Source organism: Sceloporus occidentalis, unplaced genomic scaffold (assembly GCF_023333645.1).
Source record: "Sceloporus occidentalis isolate IW3139 unplaced genomic scaffold, rSceOcc1.0.p SCAF_67, whole genome shotgun sequence".
Taxonomy (NCBI): domain Eukaryota; kingdom Metazoa; phylum Chordata; class Lepidosauria; order Squamata; family Phrynosomatidae; genus Sceloporus; species Sceloporus occidentalis.
This window is the reverse complement of record NW_028317047.1, coordinates 2406000-2425597: the sequence shown is the minus strand read 5'-3', so window position 1 is coordinate 2425597 and position 19598 is coordinate 2406000. Positions and strand designations below refer to the sequence as shown.

Sequence of the window (19598 nt, the reverse complement as noted above, 5' to 3'; positions counted from 1 at the left end):
CCAGTTTCAATGACAGTGAGAATATTTTGCCTGTGGTGTTCAATATTAAATTTACTTACGTATAATCTGATTTGTCATCTAGTTTGAAAATCTGTTCCTTTCAAAGTTTTTTGAATATGCAGGGTTTCAATGGGACTTTTACCCTTGTCTTCACTTTTCTGGGAGACCATACAGCATGAACTCCCTTGAGTAAGAATGGATGGCTCATAATGAATGAAAAGGATTTGAGCGACATTGAAATTTTTTAGCATTTCTGAGTCAAAATGAGAGAGAGAACATTTAAAGATGTGATATAAGTGTAGCGCGCATATATATATATAATATATATATATATATATATATATATATATATATATATATATATACACACACACATATATAGGGTTTTATATGTGTGCAATTTTGCTAATGCTGTGTGCATCATGCATTTAATAGCTATGGCAAATGACCCGGTGCGAGAATCTGTTAAGCCCCCCCTCATAAACAATAAACAACTATTTTGGGGGGGTTAGCTATAAATAACACACAATTCATCGACATATTAATTCATTCTCACTCTTTCAATATGCTTCCTACCCCCCTTTATTACTTTATATCCCCCCTTCTCACACTCTATTCCCCTCTCCCCCCCTTCTCACACTATCTACCCCTCTCCCCCCTTCTCACTATCTACCCTCTCCCTACCCCCCCTTTGTAGTTCACCTACCATGCTGAAGTCCTGTGGTGGAAGTGCAAGGCCTCTGTCTCGCTGGTCTTCTGCGGTGCACACGGCTTCACTACTGAGCGCCGGCATATGACGTCATATGCCGGCACTCAGTGTGAAGCGCCGGCACCGAGACAGACACCTCATGCTCCCACCACTGCAGTCGGGGCAGCGCTGAGGCAGGTGGTGGCAGGGAGCAGAGGAGACAGAAGGACGGCGAGCGGACGTTTTTCCTACATCGTTTCGATTGGGGGGTTCCTACGGCCCGGGGGGGGTTCTTCATTATCGGTGCACTTGGCCCCCCCTGACTGGCAGAACTCCAGGGCTTGGTCGCAGTCCTGACCCCTGCTTCTGTATCTATATTACTGTATATTTTAACGCTGTGGTAAGCACCCATGTATAGAACATATTTAAAGAAGCAGACCTTATTTGTATACTATGGGAGCCACCATCTTCATTTCATGTTCTCAGGAGTCACATGATGATTATCTCTTAATCTGATTATTTTTGATTGGTTTAGACAGCCTTCTTAAAGGGTAGGCTGAATAGAAGGGAAGTTACTTTAGGGATGTTTATATACTTGTGTTTATTACTACTGCTAAATGATTTCCACTGTCTCTGGTATTCATGTGGCATGTAATTACCATTATATCCGTAAAAATATTTTGTCCTGGCACTTCCATAAGTGCCTTCTGCAGCTGTATGGGCCAAGCACCTTCAGTGTGATGGTGCGTTGAGCTGTCTAGCAGGCTAGCGTGCTAGTTTCACATTTCTGATAGGAGATGGGTGACTGTAAGCTTGCAAAGCCCTCTTTACCAAATACTAGTCTCTCTGCCAGAGCAAAAATTTTAATATGGTAAAGCAAATATTACGTTATTGTTAAATATGTGTAGCCCAGAGCCAACTTTCTGTTATTTGGATTCTGATCAGAAAAACATGAGCAAATCCTCTAACAACTTGGTCAGGGAAGATCCACAATGTGGAAAATGCACTAGGACGTTCCCTTTTGAGTACAAACACATCTTTCTGTTACATCCAAGAACTGTAGAATGCGATACATTATTGCTTGCTTTTAGGGCTGCAACTAACTATTTTCATAATCGATTAGTTGGCCGATTATTTTTTCGATTAATCGGATAAAAAAATGAATGTAAATTTTTCACTTATTTTAAATAATTTAATAAACAAACAGGATGTTAAAAACAAACAGCAGAATAAAAAAACTTTGATAAAATGCATTTCTTGTTTTTATTTCCCAACTTGCCCCCCCCCCCAGTTATGCACATTTGAGCCCAGGCTTGCCACACTGCCTCCCAGATGTCACATACCCCCAGATATGCCACTCAACCCTCCTAACATATGCCTTATGGCCCCAGATATACCACTCCATCTTCCCCAGATATGCCACTGTGCCCCCTAATATGCTTTATACCCCCTGATACGCCACTCTGTCCTCTCCTGATATGCCACTCGGCCCCCTGATATGCCACATTGCCTCCCAGACATATGTCTTATATACCCTATATGCCTTATACCCCCAGATATGCCACACACACACAGATATGCCACTCTGCCCTCCCCACATATGCCTTATACCCCCTGATATGCCTTATACACCAGTATGCATTATACCCCCAGTTATGTCACTCCGTCCTTCCCAGATATGCCGTAAACCCCCAGATATCCCATAGGGCCCTCATAGAGTCACAGACCCATTCACAGCACACTGACACCATACTTTTATAAATAATTACAGGATTAATCTTCACTGCCCCCAGTATTTAGATTCCCCTTAGTTTGCCCCCTTTACATCTAACTGTACCTTAAGTTAACCTTATTAAATAAATTGACCCTCAGTCCTCAGCATTAAATTAACCCTAAACAAACACCCCATCAACCACAACTGCCCCTAAATTAACCCCCACCTCCCCTAACTTTCAGCAGCCCAAATATTAATTTTATACTCACAGTTAGATGAGTGTCACAGCCATGTGGGACTGGGAGAAAGGAAGGGGTGGGGCCAGTTGTCACAGTGTTTACAGGGAGGGACTGGTAAGTAGGAAGTGCTGTGAGTTAGAGCCCTGCGCGGGACTGCTTTTTGAATCCCGCTCCCGAAATGTGGGTGTTCCGCTCCCGCCACATTTGTGGCCAATCACGCCCGCCTCCTTACCTGATTTCCCGCGCAGACCCGCAAGGCTGCCCTCGAGTTGTTCCCTCACAGCGTCTCTTCTCTTGCGCCGCCCAGGAACAAGGCGGAGTCACAGGAAGTGACGTCACATCACATGACTCCGCCTTGTTCATGTGCGGAGCAAGATAGGAGACACTGTAATGGAGCAGCGAGAAGGCATCCGTGCGGGATTACCGGGACCCGCAGGTACAGTGCCTGACAGCCCGCAAATTTTTTGGCGGGTCCCGCGGGTCCCTGCCTCCCAATGCAGTCCTCTACTGTGAGTAACACTGAAACGGATTATAAAACGAGGGGTATTTTTCAGAGAGTAAAAATCGTTTCAACTAATCGATAATTTTCATTATCGATTATCGGTTTTATCGATTAGTTGTTGCAGCCTTACTTGCTTTATGATGACATTATTTCATGCATTATGACTCATGTAAAGCAAGCAATAACTGTATCGTACATATATAATATAAGGTACCACCATAAAATACTGAGCATTGTATTATGAGCGTGCTTAATTTAGAACTAAAACTGTAGGCAAAACTTTGTGTGTAATTTTTGTGTACACTTTGAGGAAAATTATGCAATATATATTATATATGAAATCACATACAAAGTGAATCAGTATATGAAATATGCTGTAGTAATTTTTATAATTTTTCTTAGAGAATATGGAAAAAAGAGCATTTTTGTTTTAGAGTGCAAAATATCCCTTCCCCTTATGATACTTGAGAGGTCGCTTCAAAATTCTGCAATGTCTCTGTTGCAAATGCAGCGTGGGATTCTGCAGAATCTCCCCGTATGTATTTGCCCCTTTGCCTTTCCCCAGCTGTTTTCCATGCAGCAGATGTGCTCTTCATGTGGTGTTGCATATGTTATATATTTTATGTTGTAGAATAATTCAGTTATTTAACATTTCAGTTTGGAGAGTAACAAACTATAGAAACCCATGTCTTCCTCTGTAAGAATTTTAACCACAACTTCTGTAACAAGAAGAGTTCACCCTCAACAGGAGTATAGTACACTTTGCTTCAAATCACTACAGGAAAGAACCCTTGATGTAGAAGTTCGTGCAGGCTATCTGTGTTCCTAAACAGCTTTCTCCATTTGCCATAGCCTCCTTGGAACAATCTCCTCTTGACTTAATACTTAAAATGAGCAGAAATCCAGAAATGAATCAGTATCTCATTAGCCATACAATTTCCTAATATATGCATCATTATTTGCTTTTCTCCTGAAAAAGTTCTTCCTAAGAGCGAACAGTTGGATTTGACTTGTCAGACCCCTAGAAATAGCCTTTTTCTCATTTCAAGCAGTGATACATTATGCAGCCTGTGCTAATAACTTCTTATTTTGATTGGACAACGTAAATCCTCTGTCTTCAAATGTACACATATCTGTTATCGAACTGATAGACAGCTTGTAGGAAATGTCTAGTTATTATGTTAAATTTTAAATGCACCTACTAGACACTGGGGGACAATAAGCGATGCTAATTACAGCCTTGGGAATAAGTGGGCTGGGAGGAGGTGGAAATATATTCGCGTGACAGATGTTATACTTCGACAGTCTGCTGATAATTAATCTGAATGTCCTTTTTAGTATGAACTTTTCTTTACCTTTTTGCTTCCGTCTACTTGACTAGCCTGTGGCAGTTCTATACCCATGAGGCTGAATTCTATCCATTGCGAAATGGTGCAGTAACTAAACTGAAATGAGAAATGGAAAACAACTTGGCTTCGGTGATTTATGACGGTGTAACCAATAGTGTTGTCTCTGGTCCAAAAGCCATTCTTATCCGACGTGCTTCTGTCAGACCATCCCTGAATGTGGTAAAATCAATTGTCATGGGTTGAAGCCCAAGGACTATCAATGATGGTATGGAACGCACACAACCCATCGATATTTGTCTAGATTCGGTTGAAGCTCCAAATCAGCCACACATGGGTTAAAGACACTCATGCAGATGGAACTCATGCCTTACACCCCTTTTTGTTGTTTTTTCTTTTCCTCACATTGGTTTTCAATGCTCCAATTACTTGGGCAGCCAGGTTTCTAAAGTGTTAAACAAATATATACCAAAATAAAAAGGAAATGGAACAAATTGAATACGTGTAGATTTTACAAATCCTTTAATTACAGCTGCTATAGCTTCTTGTTTTTCTCTACTCTGTTAATTTGTATTCTGACCTGTTTTAGCGTGGGTTTTTATCCCTCATCTTCTCATTCAGTTACCCTGCTGTTGCTGCTCTAAATGAGTAAAACCTCACCTGTGCCACTTTGGATACCTAACTTGTATCCTCTAAATTAGCCTCCTCATACTCAAACTGCTTTGAGAGATTTGAAACTTTGGGAGATTTGTTTTCTTTTTTACAATAAGGGAGAAACATGGTTATAAGCATACCTGGGAACTTTTGGGCTCTGGCTACCCTTATGGGACGCGGGAAGGACTGTCCACTGACGTTGGTGGACGGTGCCACAGACGTCGGGTCTCCCGCTGATGTTCGGGGCATTCCCGTTGACATCGCGGGAAACACCCCCATTTAAAGGAGGACCCCAGAAGGTTTATTTACTATGATTTGAGTATTCAGAAGAGTTGTAGTCGTTGGTGTCTATTAGAGAGGTTTTAACGTCTTGAGGTGTTAACATCTTGACTTCACTATACGTTAGGGAGGTCCAGCCTTGGAGAGCTTCTGCTGCAAGAAGAACTTGGCTGGCCCTGTATAATATATATAGCTCAATCAGTAAAATTTCTTCACCCGGTCTGCCCCACAACTCTCCTGACAACCCTTTTAGTGAATAAACCCCATTATCTATTATAAAAGGACCAATCCCAGTATGTATCTTATTAAAGAGGAACTTTGTTTTCCATAGTTAAATAAGTTGGATTTTCGAAGGCCATCTTATCAATTGAACTATGCATTATGGCCAGTCAGCCTATCTTGAAGGTGAATATAATCAGGGTTGGCTCTTAATACTTAATGGTAAGCTACGTGAGTTAAAGCAGCAGCTTGTCTCAAGATTGACAGGTACAATTTAATGGGCAGCCTTTCAGATGGGTAGTTTCACTGGGTCACTGCTATCAACGATGGAAAATCACTGTATTATAGCACTTTGTGCCAAAGCTGCCAAAGGTTGGGTACTACTTTCCCTTTTTGATTGATTAGTTTATAAGTAATATCCACATAAGTGGATAACCTTTTCATGAACCCGTGTTTACCTAACCATTTGTTGCATATCTGTGATGTCATATCAACCTTCTGCTTGCATAACACATGCTAATTTTTGTACTGACAGCAATATTTTTTCAATGGTGTCCAATCTTGATGTGCACTTCTGTGGACACCTCTGTACCAACTAGATGACCTAGTTTTATATAACACCCTAGCAGACTGTGTGGGTCATACCATTACGATACAGTAATTGTTTGCAAAGCCAACTATTTTCCCCAAGACATTAAGGTTTCAAAAAAATTGTGTGATTTGTTCAAGTTGTGAAACTGCTTATTTAAAATATTGTACAAACATATGGGTAACTTGAATCTGGAAGGAACAAGGGCACGCTTTATTAAAGCCGAGATGAATGCATAGTGAATTAGTTTCTTTACTACAGTCGCATATCATTTGTCAAACGAGAAATGTTTAGTAAGCAAGTGCTTCATTTCAGCAAAAAATAAATAAATATATATTTTAGGAACACTGAATTACACATTTATTCACACAGACATCATTCCTTGTTGGCCCAGAATAAGCAAGTGTAACAAAGAACATTTTGAGTAGTGCTATCAATATTTAAACCGAGACGAGGAAAACTTTTTTTTTTGGAATTGAATTAAATAGGCTGTCTTCTAGTTTGGCAACTCGATTAAAGGGGAATGCGGACAATAATTTAATTTTATTTGGTACCAAGATGCTTTTTTCTTCACAATACACAATAGATAATTGCTCCAACTTAAAAGATGCCATGTACTGCTCTGACTCGATTGGAGAACTTTGACGTGAAATTCATATCATGCTGACAAGCTCATCTCCTGGACTGATTTTAATGCGCGAGTGTCGGTTGCGGGGGATGGGGTGAACAGGCTACGTTCCATTTCAATACCATAGGAGGTGGTAACCAATTATTTATATAGACAATAAGGATATGTATCTGACCCTGCCCTTTCGGCATCATAGGGACGTGATAAAAGAGCACACGGAGAATAGAGTCAAGATGATTTTTTTTCTTTAATAACCTGTTGTCATAGAAAGTAGATTTAAGGTGCTGTTCCACAGACAAAACCTTAATTCCAGTGTATAGTAAGCTAAGCAAATACATCTTAGCAGAAGTGTTGTTTTATTTTTTCCTGTGAAGGTTTACTTGCCCAAAAATAACATATTTAGGCTAGGTTTCCACTTGGGTTTTTGTCCTGTGTTTTTTTTCTTGATGAAAAACGCCAGGAAAAACGCCAAGAAAGCTGCCACTGCATTCTCCTGCGTTTTGGCGTTTTTTTCTGGCGTTTTAGCCTTTCTGTGGAAATTGCTTTTTTGACCTTAGGCAGTTTTTCCAGCCTTTACACGTTGGAATTTTCACCCACCTAAAAGGGATTAGGATAAATGGCAAGTATCTGCCCCCTCCTGATGTCATTTCCTTGGTAGAGTTCTACTTAAACGCCCCGGCGGACCCTTTTGTCTCTTTTCTGTGGTTTGTAAGGCATGCTTTATTCCGAATGTCTGCTCCTCTAGGAAGATTGGCCCCAAATGATGGTGCAAATTGTTTGCTGTTGCTTTTGGCACGCAGGATCCAGTTGGGTATGTTTGTTTGTAATGGCATGTTTGTTCCAAATTGTGTAAAATTCAATCTGAACTTTTTTTTGTGTGAAACTGTTTGTTTCCAGCCTGTTTCTCGTAGGGCACACAGATATTGGGTCCATCCTCTGCATTGTAACTGTGGAAAAAAACGCCATAAAAAACGCCAAGGCAAAACCCACATGGGTTTTACATGGCGTTTTTTTTCTCTCCTATAGACTTCTATTGGAGAAAAAAGCCAAGATTTCCTTGCAAAAAACACCAGAGTTTCAACATGCTGCGATTTTGAAAAACTGCCACAGAGCCCAAAAAAGCAGAAAAACGCCAAAGAGGACTGAAAAAACGCCAAACAGAAAAACGCCAAGTGGATATGGCATTGTGCGATTTCCTATTGAAGAACAGCTAACATCTGGCCGCAGCGTTTTTTTCACAAAAAAAATGCCATGTGGCTGAATTGGCGTTTTTATGGGCGTTTTTAGCAAAAAAAAAAAACAAGTGGAAACTTAGCCTTAAGAAGCTTTTTTTTTTTTGTTCTGGAAAAAAGTATAGGCATTCCACAGTACTAAACATTCCAATGCTGCTTTAAGGTGAAAAAAATTAAGCTCAGTAATGTAGGTGGAACTGTACCTTCATATAATTCGATAGCATACAATATATCCATTTAGCCTATGCAAAAAAAAAATTTAAAAACCTAAAACAAACTAAAATAACAAAAACTAAGTTGAGTTGATTTTTAGAAAACACTACCCCCTACGCCCCTTAATCGAGTAGTATTGAAACTTAATACACTGTAGGGTAATATATAATGGATGAAGGTAGCCCTCTAGAACATAAAGCTATGCAGGTGGGGTATTACTGTAATCGGGGAATGTTGCTGAACATAAATCAGGTTCATTGAGATCATTATATCATTCTACCGAGGCATAGGATAAAGTCAATATTTTTATGGGGTGTTTTTTGTTTTAATTTCCTATTGTTTAAATAACGTCGATTCCCCATTTTGGCTAATAAAAAATGCAAATTCTAATTAAATAAAAAGCATTTTCCAGCTTCAATTCTGCCATCAATACCATTTATATCTAAATACAAATATAGCAAACTAGAACTGTAATTCTTGTCTATTGGATTTTCTCTGACATATTCATAGTTACTGTATATTTAAGGGGATATTTCCCTTTTATTTTCAGCAATTCTTTAAAAGAAATCTATATTTGTTTCCCAAAATGTAGATATGCTCTGCCCATGCAATCGTTGTGTACATAATGTTTTCTTTTCAAATACCACTCTTTTGAAACGGTGTCTACTTAACCTTTAATTTCTCCCTGCATGACCTAAAGACAACTTAATTTTCAGCCAATGTTTTGACCTTTCAGTAGATTATCTGCTCAATATATAGAAGGGGAAGAAATATTGATTCGAGAAGGGCATCCTTTATGGAGAGTTGACTTTTATGCATGGGATACTTTTCTGCTCAGTAATTGATAATGAAATGCTTCTTGAATTAAAAAAAAAATGGGATTTAAGAAATGCTAGTATTATGTTAGTAGCAGTAGAGTTGAATTTCCTCCGGTATTTCAAATATTTAATGTAATATACGGTAATTTGGTGCAGTTAAACATTTATGAACCTTGCATGAATAATGGTTATACCATTACAGAACTGAGTTCCACAGCTTGTATATAAATTCATATCACATAATAAAGGTCAGTAGTTTGTAAGCTCAGGACTGCCCCAACACAGCATTGCATGGGGCCCGAAGGGCTGCTAAATCACTGCGGATAAACTCTGTGTCATAAATTTTATCCAGATTTTTTTAAAGCAAGATCCGGGGATGTTTTTTTATTGCATGTTATTAACATGCCTCCGGCTTCATGGAGGGATGGGACTAGCACCCAAAGCCTTTGGGGTGCTGAAGAAAGAAGGAACTGTCCCGGAGACACAGGGAAACAGAATGTCACCCTAGGGTTCATAGGTTTGGTAATTAATATAATGGTAGAATGTGGAAACCTGGATGTGTAGTTTTTTAACCTAATAGTAGCCATGGACAGATATGCCTAAATAACTAATATGTTATGGGCAATAGTTAATTAAAATAGTAAAACAGAACAGATTTTTGTAATGTCATTGACTACAGTATAATTTTTTTGAAAATATATTTTTACCAATATATTGTGTAACTAAAAGCATGCTTTGCGTTCAACAAGGTGTCTATGAATAGCTTACTTTGTTTTTTTCTAGGTACAGTGTAAGCTGTTAATAAGGAAGTAGGACCCTGGTGCTCAAAAGCGCAAAGAAATGAAATCCACTCCACCTTTTAACTTTTGAGGGTTTTGGGGATACATTTTAAATGGGATCAGAACCCATAATCAGGACATTAAAATAAAACAATATAGCTCAGCACTCGGTGAATTGATGTGTTTATTCCACCACGTAGCAACGTTTCGACCCAACTACAGGATCATTTTCAAGCTTTTTGTTGTTTTGGATCGGGTGCAGTCCTTCATAGGCACCAAGAATTTAAGTGCTGCCTAATGAGAGGATTGTTTTAATCCGTATATTCTCCCCTGAAAATTCTCCCCTACTCTTAAGGGTGGTGCCTACCATACAAAAAAAAAAATCACTGCACTTGGTGTATCTAACTGCTCGACATTTTGATTGTGTTTGATACTGATTGTGTTAGATAAAAAAATCTGCACATGATTATTGGAGTGTTAATATGGGCTTGTGGTGATTTTACTTAAACGTTTGCATCACCATCCTTGTCTATATGCAATCGTAAAAACATTTGTCAAATTTTTTTAACTACATGGCAGGTGCCACCTAACAGCGTGTCCATCAGAACTCTTGGTTGACTGCTCTTGGGCAGACACTGAAGTATACATGCACTTGTTACCCTTTGTGGCATCACAACATCCAGGAACCTTCATAGTAACCTACATAGACATGCTGGGACTTCCATGGGAGCTGTCTCTTGTTGAGATGGCACAGATAACCTGATCTGAATTGTTTTTCCTTACATGTACCTGCGCCCCAATCATTTGTTCATCTGAATTGTTTTAGCATGATTTTCAAAAAGACAGCCCATGGTATCCATTTAATAGAAGGGTTAAAGTCAATATTTGCATGTTAGAAATGCCTAACAAAGAAGAACTTCTTGCTTTACAGCTGGTATCACTATTACAAGAGATTGCACAGGTCCATGTGCACCAGGGGACAGAAGGAGTTTAAAGTGACAATTTGCAGGCATTCTCTCTATAATCTTGTGTATTTCTTCTTCTTCATTGTGTTCATCACCCGTTGTAATAAAATCTACCAGGGGCATTGTGGGAATTTCTTAAGGGTATTGGATCCACCAAGGTATTGTGTGTTGTGGTTTCAATATAATCCATCAAAAATACCTCTAGCGGCTGAATATTTAAACAATTGTTCTGCAGCATATTGAGTATGCTTTCTATGAGACATTTCTTTGGAGACTTTTTAAATATTTAGTGATATTTACTCGGATGCAGAGGCCCTAAATATTGAATGACTGTTCTGGCTTTACCCGTATCCCATAACAATAAATATTCGCATGGATTTGTGGAAACAATTAGGTGTGCTTGTTTAAGTTGTATTTTGTAAAGCAGTATTTCATTAAATGCGACGCAAGTTTAAACACTGCCAGAAATCAAAATTGTCAACCAGTAAGGGATGCAATAAATTACAGAATGTTCTTGCTTAATGTTCACAAAACATATCTTTCATTAGCAGGTAGAACAAAAAGTTATTGATACAGATTTCTTTTTGAATCAGTTCATGAGGCCACCGGTACATTGAGATAGCTTTACAGATTATTAAATCCAAGCACACAAAAGACAGTCTAATTGGACGGTCTCCATCGTCCTACTGATCAGATTTTGTAGTCTCTTATGTATTGCTGTGATAGATTATGGAATATATGTGCCTCCCTTTAAATGATTTCACATCAATTTCATAACCAGACCAATCAGTAGCCATGTCAACGGTAATTTACGTAATGGCTTGCAGTCTATGGGCTTGGGTGATCACCAATAATTAATCCATGGGTAAAACAGCATTTTTGTTAAATTCAAGGCTCAAGTCTTGTTGGGTGAATATATTCACTACAGTCTAATTTTTGCATACAAGGCAGTACTCCTCTATTGTATAAATCCATGTAAGTATATTTACAATGTTAATGGCATTCTTTAATTGTGTAACCAGATCAAAACATATGAAATTAGTAAACTAGTCATTGTTTAATAAAATCTGACATCTATGCTGATCTATCTTTCCTATTGTGAATGTCCTCCATGGTGTAAGCCACAAGTAAAACAAGAATTCTTGACCAGTTTTTAGTTTTCGGAACCTTAAGTTTGTTATATTGTATAACCTGTGTTTAGAACATATGTTGCATTTTTCACTTCGTTGAATGTTATAATTTATTAATTTACTCAAACCTCTGATTTATCTTCAGGCAATCACCTTACTGACTGAGCTGATTAGAGACAATTTTAGGAACAGCAAGTTAAAGCAGTGTCTCTTGCCATCCCTTGGAGAGCTTATTTATACCATTGCTATTCAAGTGAGTATATTATTTTAGCATGTTTTCCGTTTCCACCGACGTGATTAACAGTTTAAATGTACTGTATTAACCTAATTTATAGGTCACATTTCTTCCCAGTGTTTATGATCCTCTAACATATAATGTAGCGGGCCATAAATTGGGCAGCGGAAGAAGGATTAAAACAAGGCGATGGGCTCCCACTTGCAATACCCATGTGCCGCCTTTCACTTGTGTCCACCGTCAGAGGCTGATGTCCACGCCTTTTATAATAAGTTACAACACAACGTGCGACACCTGACACGACCCATTTTGTCAGGGAAGATTTTCATGTTTATCCCAGGTGCCAAGGTACCTTGTTATGGCCATGGATAGTTATAGGCATTTGTCCCCCCAGGCCTATCCAAAACTCTTCACAAAGGGCAGGTCCTTTTTGAATACTTCTGGACCAGCCCAAGGAGGTGTGAACGCAGCAGGGTCATCTGATGCAGCAGGGTCATCTGACGCAACGTTACATGCTTTAAAAGCAAGGCTGCTTGACGAAAGCTGCTGGTGGGCATAGGGTCAAGGGAGGGAGTATATATGTACGTGTGTGAGTGTATGTGTAAGTGTTTGTGAGCATGAATGTGTAAATGTGTGTGTAAGTTACTTGGAGTAGAACAAGGTGCGGTGTTTCATCAAATGAATATCATTGTATAAATAAATTATGAAAATACTAAATAATAATCATCTCTTCCACAATTACCCCTGAATATGGGCCCATATGTATGTATTCAAACATAGTGCAGCAAAGAATGGACAATTTCAAGATGTAAAAAATTAAATAACTTCATAATCGTGGCACAAGAAACTTTCCTTGACTTCAATATATTCATTATCCGCAATATATAGGTCCCAATGAATACTAAACTCCAAAACAGAGTTTATATTGAAAAAAATATGTGGAAATTGTCCATTTTTCACTCCATCAGATATGAATATAAATGATAATTTGGTCCTTACTAGAAGGTTTAGTTATTTTTAAGTAAATCTGTGGTCAAGAGCTGCCAGTGGGATGGACTCTGAACATGGCTGTGTTTGTTGTATCAAATGGCATACAAAAAATAGCACAGAGATTACCCAAAGTCGTTTGGCTAAAATAAGGTTTTTAACATATACATTTGTATGCAGCTGGGTTAACACATTGTATAGGTTAAGTTTAGTTCCTTATACATTGGCACCTTGTTATTTTAAATTGACAGGCGCATTTTAAGTGCGTGTTATTCTGCGCCATCACGTCTTTGTTGCAGGAGATGTGTAGTGCGTTGACCCTTTATAATACACAGTTTATTGGACAAGATGGAAATTTTCATATCCACGCAACTGTCCCGCAAATGAAGCTTTACTACATAAACACACAGGGGTAAAGTCCATTCTGCATTGCGAAATAACATTATTTGTTGCATGCTGTAATGACAACGTCTAATGAGTCCACTTGTATGGGATCTAAAATAGCTATAAAGAGCTTTGCTCAAAAGGTATTATTCTCCTGAGATGTGCTGGAAAGGTTCACTAAAACGCAGAGAACAAATGTAATTGAGTGATTAATGTATTGTTCCCTTCCTTCAATATTTATGAGACCATAAAGCTTTTGTAATTGGTCCCACACGACTGCAAACTTTTGACAAGGAAACCAGCATTACAAATGTAATTGTAATTCTATTTATGTTTAACAGTCTTAATGTAGTTTTGGGGATATTTGCTGGTGCTAGCTTGTTTAATATGATGAGGTTGGAATGTTCAAAGGGAATATGTCTCCTAAAAAAGCAGCTGCTAAAATAATTTATACATTGTTCTTAACTTATGTAAAGCCTAGTAACTGTAAAGAAACCTGAAAAATATTGTAAATGCTTATTTGCTTTTCAGTTGGCAAACCATATGGCAAGTTCTCTTTGCATGAAGACATAGGAGTATACAGTACAAATCCTATACACTAAAGGACCATACACAGTGTAGAGAATGGAAGGACCACCATGCTTCATCTGATACACCACAGTAGTGGCTCATGGGCAACTTGTGCATAGTGCTGACATGACCAGGTGGACCTAGATGTCAGCCACATTTAGGAGGGGTGGGTTGGCCATTGCAAGCATTATCCGGGATCTTTACAGTTACCGTCGATCATTCCATATTAAAACATACATTTTGTTTAGGTAATTCTTCTATTGGCTTGTTATGCTCACACCTCTATACAACGGCACAAGGAGGGCACTGTGGGTATTAATGCTATATTAAGAATAGACTCAAAAATACAATAACTGTCACATTGCATCTCTGGGATGTTCTGTTATTCCTGCACTGGTTCCTGCACTCATCGGGTGTTACTTATGACATCACAGCCATACCGGCCTGGGTGTGTGAATGAGGAGTCATGTGTAATTGTTTTGTGATTAACGTTGTTTTGAGGAGAAATTTACATTGACCTGGAAAAGTTTAAAAAGACTGCCAACAACATTTAGTACCAAGCATGTTAGGAACAGAAACCTCCAGAAAACGATACTGCTTACAGATATCAGTTGCTTCAATTGCTTGTGAATTTAACCAACTACTTATTGCAGTACCCACCTTGAATGTATTAGATTCTAGATAGTTAGCAGACCATAGCCATCTTTAGCAAATAAGGATGGTTATTTAGACTTGAATGTGTTCTATTCACATAAAACCTTAATATGCAATGTAAATAAACCTTAGCAAATACCATTTTATACATTCCTATGGATAAGTTTAACTGAAGAACCCACATGCCTTTCTAGGCAACAACTTGTTAGTATCTGCTTTTGGTTGATAAGTGGATTAAAGGGAAAAGTAAAAGTTAGTTATGGTGTGCGGCCATCGACTGTCCCACTGTCCTTCTAAGTATAGAAGTGCACCTTCTCTACTAACCCAATTAAAGCTATGTCCTCCTGATTTTTTTAAAGATAATTAAAGGGGAACTCCCAGTACTTATTATTACTAAATATCTTTTCAAAAACATGTTTCCTATTAAAGCCGCTCTAATTTTTCCATAATATTATGTTTTCAGACAGCTGCATATTAGCCATTTATGTGTCTCTCTTTCTGTTATCTTAGCCCAATCGACTCCTTATCTTACAGCCTTATGGTAAACAGTAGTATGGTTCAGTCCTTAATCTATAGGGGAATGCATTTTATTGTACAAGCAGGCCTTCCTTAGCCTTGCCATAAAGAATCAGCTCAGTGTGGTGTTGGAGAAAGTCACCCAAAAACACATGGGTTATCACGATTGCAGCCTCTTGGTCAAGATAAGAGAAGTTTATTGGAGCAACAAAAGATAAAATCATTTTTTTTTTCTCAATGTTAACCCACATTACTTTGTACAGCACTACTTTTTATGCTCAACAAGGAAAATCTATTTTCCCATAGGGTTTTTAATGAAAGGAGGGTATCTATAAATGTACCTGTTTTGAAAGTAGTCATGGGGTCCACAGTATGCAGTTTTTAATATATGTCTTAACTAAAGATCTAAATTATTTCCATCTTTCACAAACTGGGATTTATTTAGATCTTGTACTTGTGTGTATTTATTTTAGAGAGTCCCTGAAAAGAAACCTTTAAATGCACTTCTGTATTCTGTGATACGTTTAAGTGCTAGTCATATATCTTTCAAGGCTTGCTATATATTATAACATCTTCCTCTAAGTTGTATGATAATGTTTGATTTATAGTACAATTGAAACATTATCCTCAATTCATTTTATAAATTGCTATCTAGTATGCAATACACATTAATCATTCCAAAACTTTATCACATAAAATGATTACATGTATTATTTGCTCAAAATAGATGTTTCATTCAGACAGATTTCCGATTATATATATATTTCTCCATGTACAAACAGCTATTTTAACTGACGGATGTTGGCATGGACTTTAGTTATTTATTTACTAGAATGATGGATCCTGGATTTTCTTTGAAGTAAAAAAAATAAATAAATCACAATACTATGGGAAGATTTGTACATTTCAATCCAGTGTAGCACAGGAAAGTATAATTTAGTGATTTGAAACAGTTTTATCTAGATTTGCACTCATCTGTTCTACTTGCCTGACATGTTTGCTTCTTGTTTGGCATACACGCAAACATTACCATCATACAAAGCTGGACACATGCAGAATCTATTTGTGAACTCTGGATTGCACAGGGGTTATCATAGGCATAAATGGTATCTGGGTTGCTTAAGTAGTGAAAGGTGAATATAACATTTGGTTTTTAAGTTTTGGAAATACTTAGTTCAGCTTTGTAGAAAGCGTAGCTCTTAATTCCATAAAATGTGGTCATCAGCTGTTATATGTAGACTAAAGTTGGGTCAAAATGGGTAGTCTCTACAAGTGTGGTGGCTTACAGTGCTCTACTGCTAGCTTGATGGTTTGTTGTGTATACGTTGTAGACCGGTAGACTATTGCTCGCTTTTAAGTTCATCGATGGCTGTGTAATGTGTAGCATGTGCGTCTGAGCTGCTATAGATCCTTGCAGAGATCATCGGATCATGTTGCCTCTTGCTAGCCCAGGACATTCTTCATACAGGCCATCAGCTAAAGTCAGATCACTTAAGGAGGATAATGGACGTGTGAGGGAGAAATGGAGAGACCTTTACATTGGTATTGATAGCAAATTGAGTTTTAAGTCAACGGTAAACCTCAGGGTTTTTTAACCCCTTGATGACAATTGCCGGTCCGGGCACGTCCCCGAAATTCAAGTCGTTAACGACAATTGACGTGCCAGGACCGACACGTCTTTAAACGGGTGCAGAAAGCGATCTATTTTCGCTTTCTGCACCGAAACGGCGTTGCTGTAATGACTCGACCTCGAGGCATCCAGCAACGCCACGATCGGCACTCGAGGCCATCTCTGGCCCCTCCCCGGGGCGTCAACATCCGCCGGACGCCCGTTTTAAAAGCGTTTAGGAGGCGATCGTTGATCTTAAATGGTGTCGCTGGAATGCCTCGATCAGGAGGCATCCAGCGACACCAAACACTTACCTTGGGATGGACTGTGACCGCTCCGGAGAGCGGTCACAGCCGCAGCTGCCGGTGATCTTCGCCATCAGCAAGATGGCGGCGGCCCGGGAAAAAAAACAATAAAGACGAAAAAGTTCACTAGATGGTCTCCAGACCCTCTAGAGAACTCTGGCTCCACTTGTAGGTTGAATACAGGTACTGCATTCAACCATGCAAGTCAATGGAGCTCAGCTTTCTAATCACAGTGTGATTAGTAAAATTAAATTAAAAAAAAAAATAAAATTAATAATAATTAGAAAAAATTGTAAAAAAACTGTAAAATGTAAAAATAATTTCCCACTGATGTCACTATCAGGGGAACCTTCAAGTTGAAAAAAAATGTTAACATTTTTTTTAAAAAAAAGGCAAAAAAAAATTTATATATATATATATATATATATATATATATATATATATATATATATTTTTGTGAGCAAGTCCTAAAATTAGCATATTAGCTTAAAACAATTCTCGCATGGAAAGAGTTAAAATACTGGCATATTAAATGCCCATGGGGTGTCTACTTTAAAAAAATGTATGATTTGATGGGGTAAATTGAATTGGCCGGGTTCAACAAAGTCCCAATTAACACGGGGGGAAGGATGGCCACACATCTAATTTCCAATGAGAAAAATGCACACGTACCAAATGTGGCCTTTTAGTTCCCCCAAAAAATGACAAACCCATGTGGGATATCACTGTACTCAGGAGATGTTGCTGAACACATATTGGGGTGTCGTGTGACAGCGGCATATACCAGGAGCTGTAAATTTATACATAAAGTAGGTGTGTGTGGGGAAAATACACACACAAAAATACTATTGCAAACTTAGAAAAAATGCTGGTGGTAAAATGTGTGCATGCAAAGAGTTAAAATACCAACATTTAAAATGCCCTGTGGTGTCTAGTTTTCAAAAATATATGGTTTTGTTGGGCACACTGAAATGGCCCGGCTCAAAGATGTACCAAATAGGGCATGGGCAGTGGATCCCCAAATGCCAAAGTTCAACATTGAAAATTGTGCATGCCCCAAATGTGGCCCTTTTGCCCCCAAACAGCCAGGCAAAATCATTCATGTGGGGTATCACTGCACTCAGGAGATGTTTCTGAACACATATTGGGGTGTTTTGTGATAGTGACATATACGAGAACTTTTTAATTCATACCTGAAGTAAAATGTGTGTGACAAAACAAATGCAAAAAAATTACTACCACAAAGTTTGACAAAGACTGGTGGTAGATATGATGCATGGAAAGAGTTAAAATACTAGCATTTGAAATACCCTGTGGTGTCTAGTTTTCAAAAATATATGGTTTTGTTGGGCACACTGAAATGGCCCGGCTCAAAGATGTACCAAATAGGGCATGGGCAGTGGATCCCCAAATGCCAAAGTTCAACATTGAAAAAATGTGCATGCCCCAAATGTGGCCCTTTTGCCCCCAAACAGCCAGGCAAAATCATTCATGTGAGGTATCGCTGTACTCAGGAGATGTTGCTAAACACATATTGGGGTGTTTTATGATACTGACATATACCAGAACCTGTTTATTCATACCTGAAGTAAAATGTGTGTGAAAAAACAAATGCAAAAAAATTACTACCATAAAGTTTGACAAAGGCTGATGGTAGAATTAGTGCTTGGAAAGGGTTAAAATACTAGCATTTGGAATACCCTGGGCTGTCTAGTTTTCAAAAATATATGACTTGATGGGGTGAATTGCATTGGCCGGGTTCAAAGATACCCGAAATGGCACATGGGGGGGGAAGAATTACCAGATTTGGAAAAAATGGCTTTGAAATAGCAAAACGCTACCTATACTTATTGCTCCATAACGTGCAGAAAAAAGCAAGAAAACATAAAAACATTGGGTATTTCTAAACTCAGGACAAATAGTAGAATCTATTTAGCAGGTTTTTTATTACCTTTTATAGATCAGAAAAGATTTTTCAACTAAAAGTTAGAAACAGTCATTTTTTTCTAAATGTTTCACCATATTTTTTTAATAGTAAATAATATGATACAATCAAAACAATGTCATCTAAAGAAAGCCCTTCTTGTCCTGAAAAAAACAATATCTAATGTGTGTGGGTTCAGTAAACGGGAAAGAAGAAAATTACAGCTAAAGACGAGCAGCACAGAAATGTTAAAACGGCCATTGTCACGAAGGATACAAAAAGTAAAATCAGCCTTTGTCACGAAGGGGTTAAACTTATTTAATCTTGTTTTCTTGCCTCTGGTCACTATAACATTTCTGTGAGCTGAAAGCTGGCCTGATTATTATAATTTATTTATATTGCGCCATCAAATTATGCAG

The 19598-nt window shown here is 38.3% G+C and overlaps 1 protein-coding gene across 1 annotated transcript in view; it reads left to right on the top strand.

Annotated features, from left to right (window-relative positions):
* The window catches only part of LOC149286621 (inactive serine/threonine-protein kinase ULK4-like), a 274564-nt gene that overhangs the window by 42446 nt on the left and 212520 nt on the right, over nucleotides 1–19598 (top strand). Inside the window, exon 17 of the mRNA XM_089493843.1 lies at nucleotides 12141–12248. Within this exon, the coding sequence (XP_089349969.1) occupies nucleotides 12141–12248 (108 nt within the window). The remainder of the gene's footprint in view (nucleotides 1–12140; nucleotides 12249–19598) is intronic.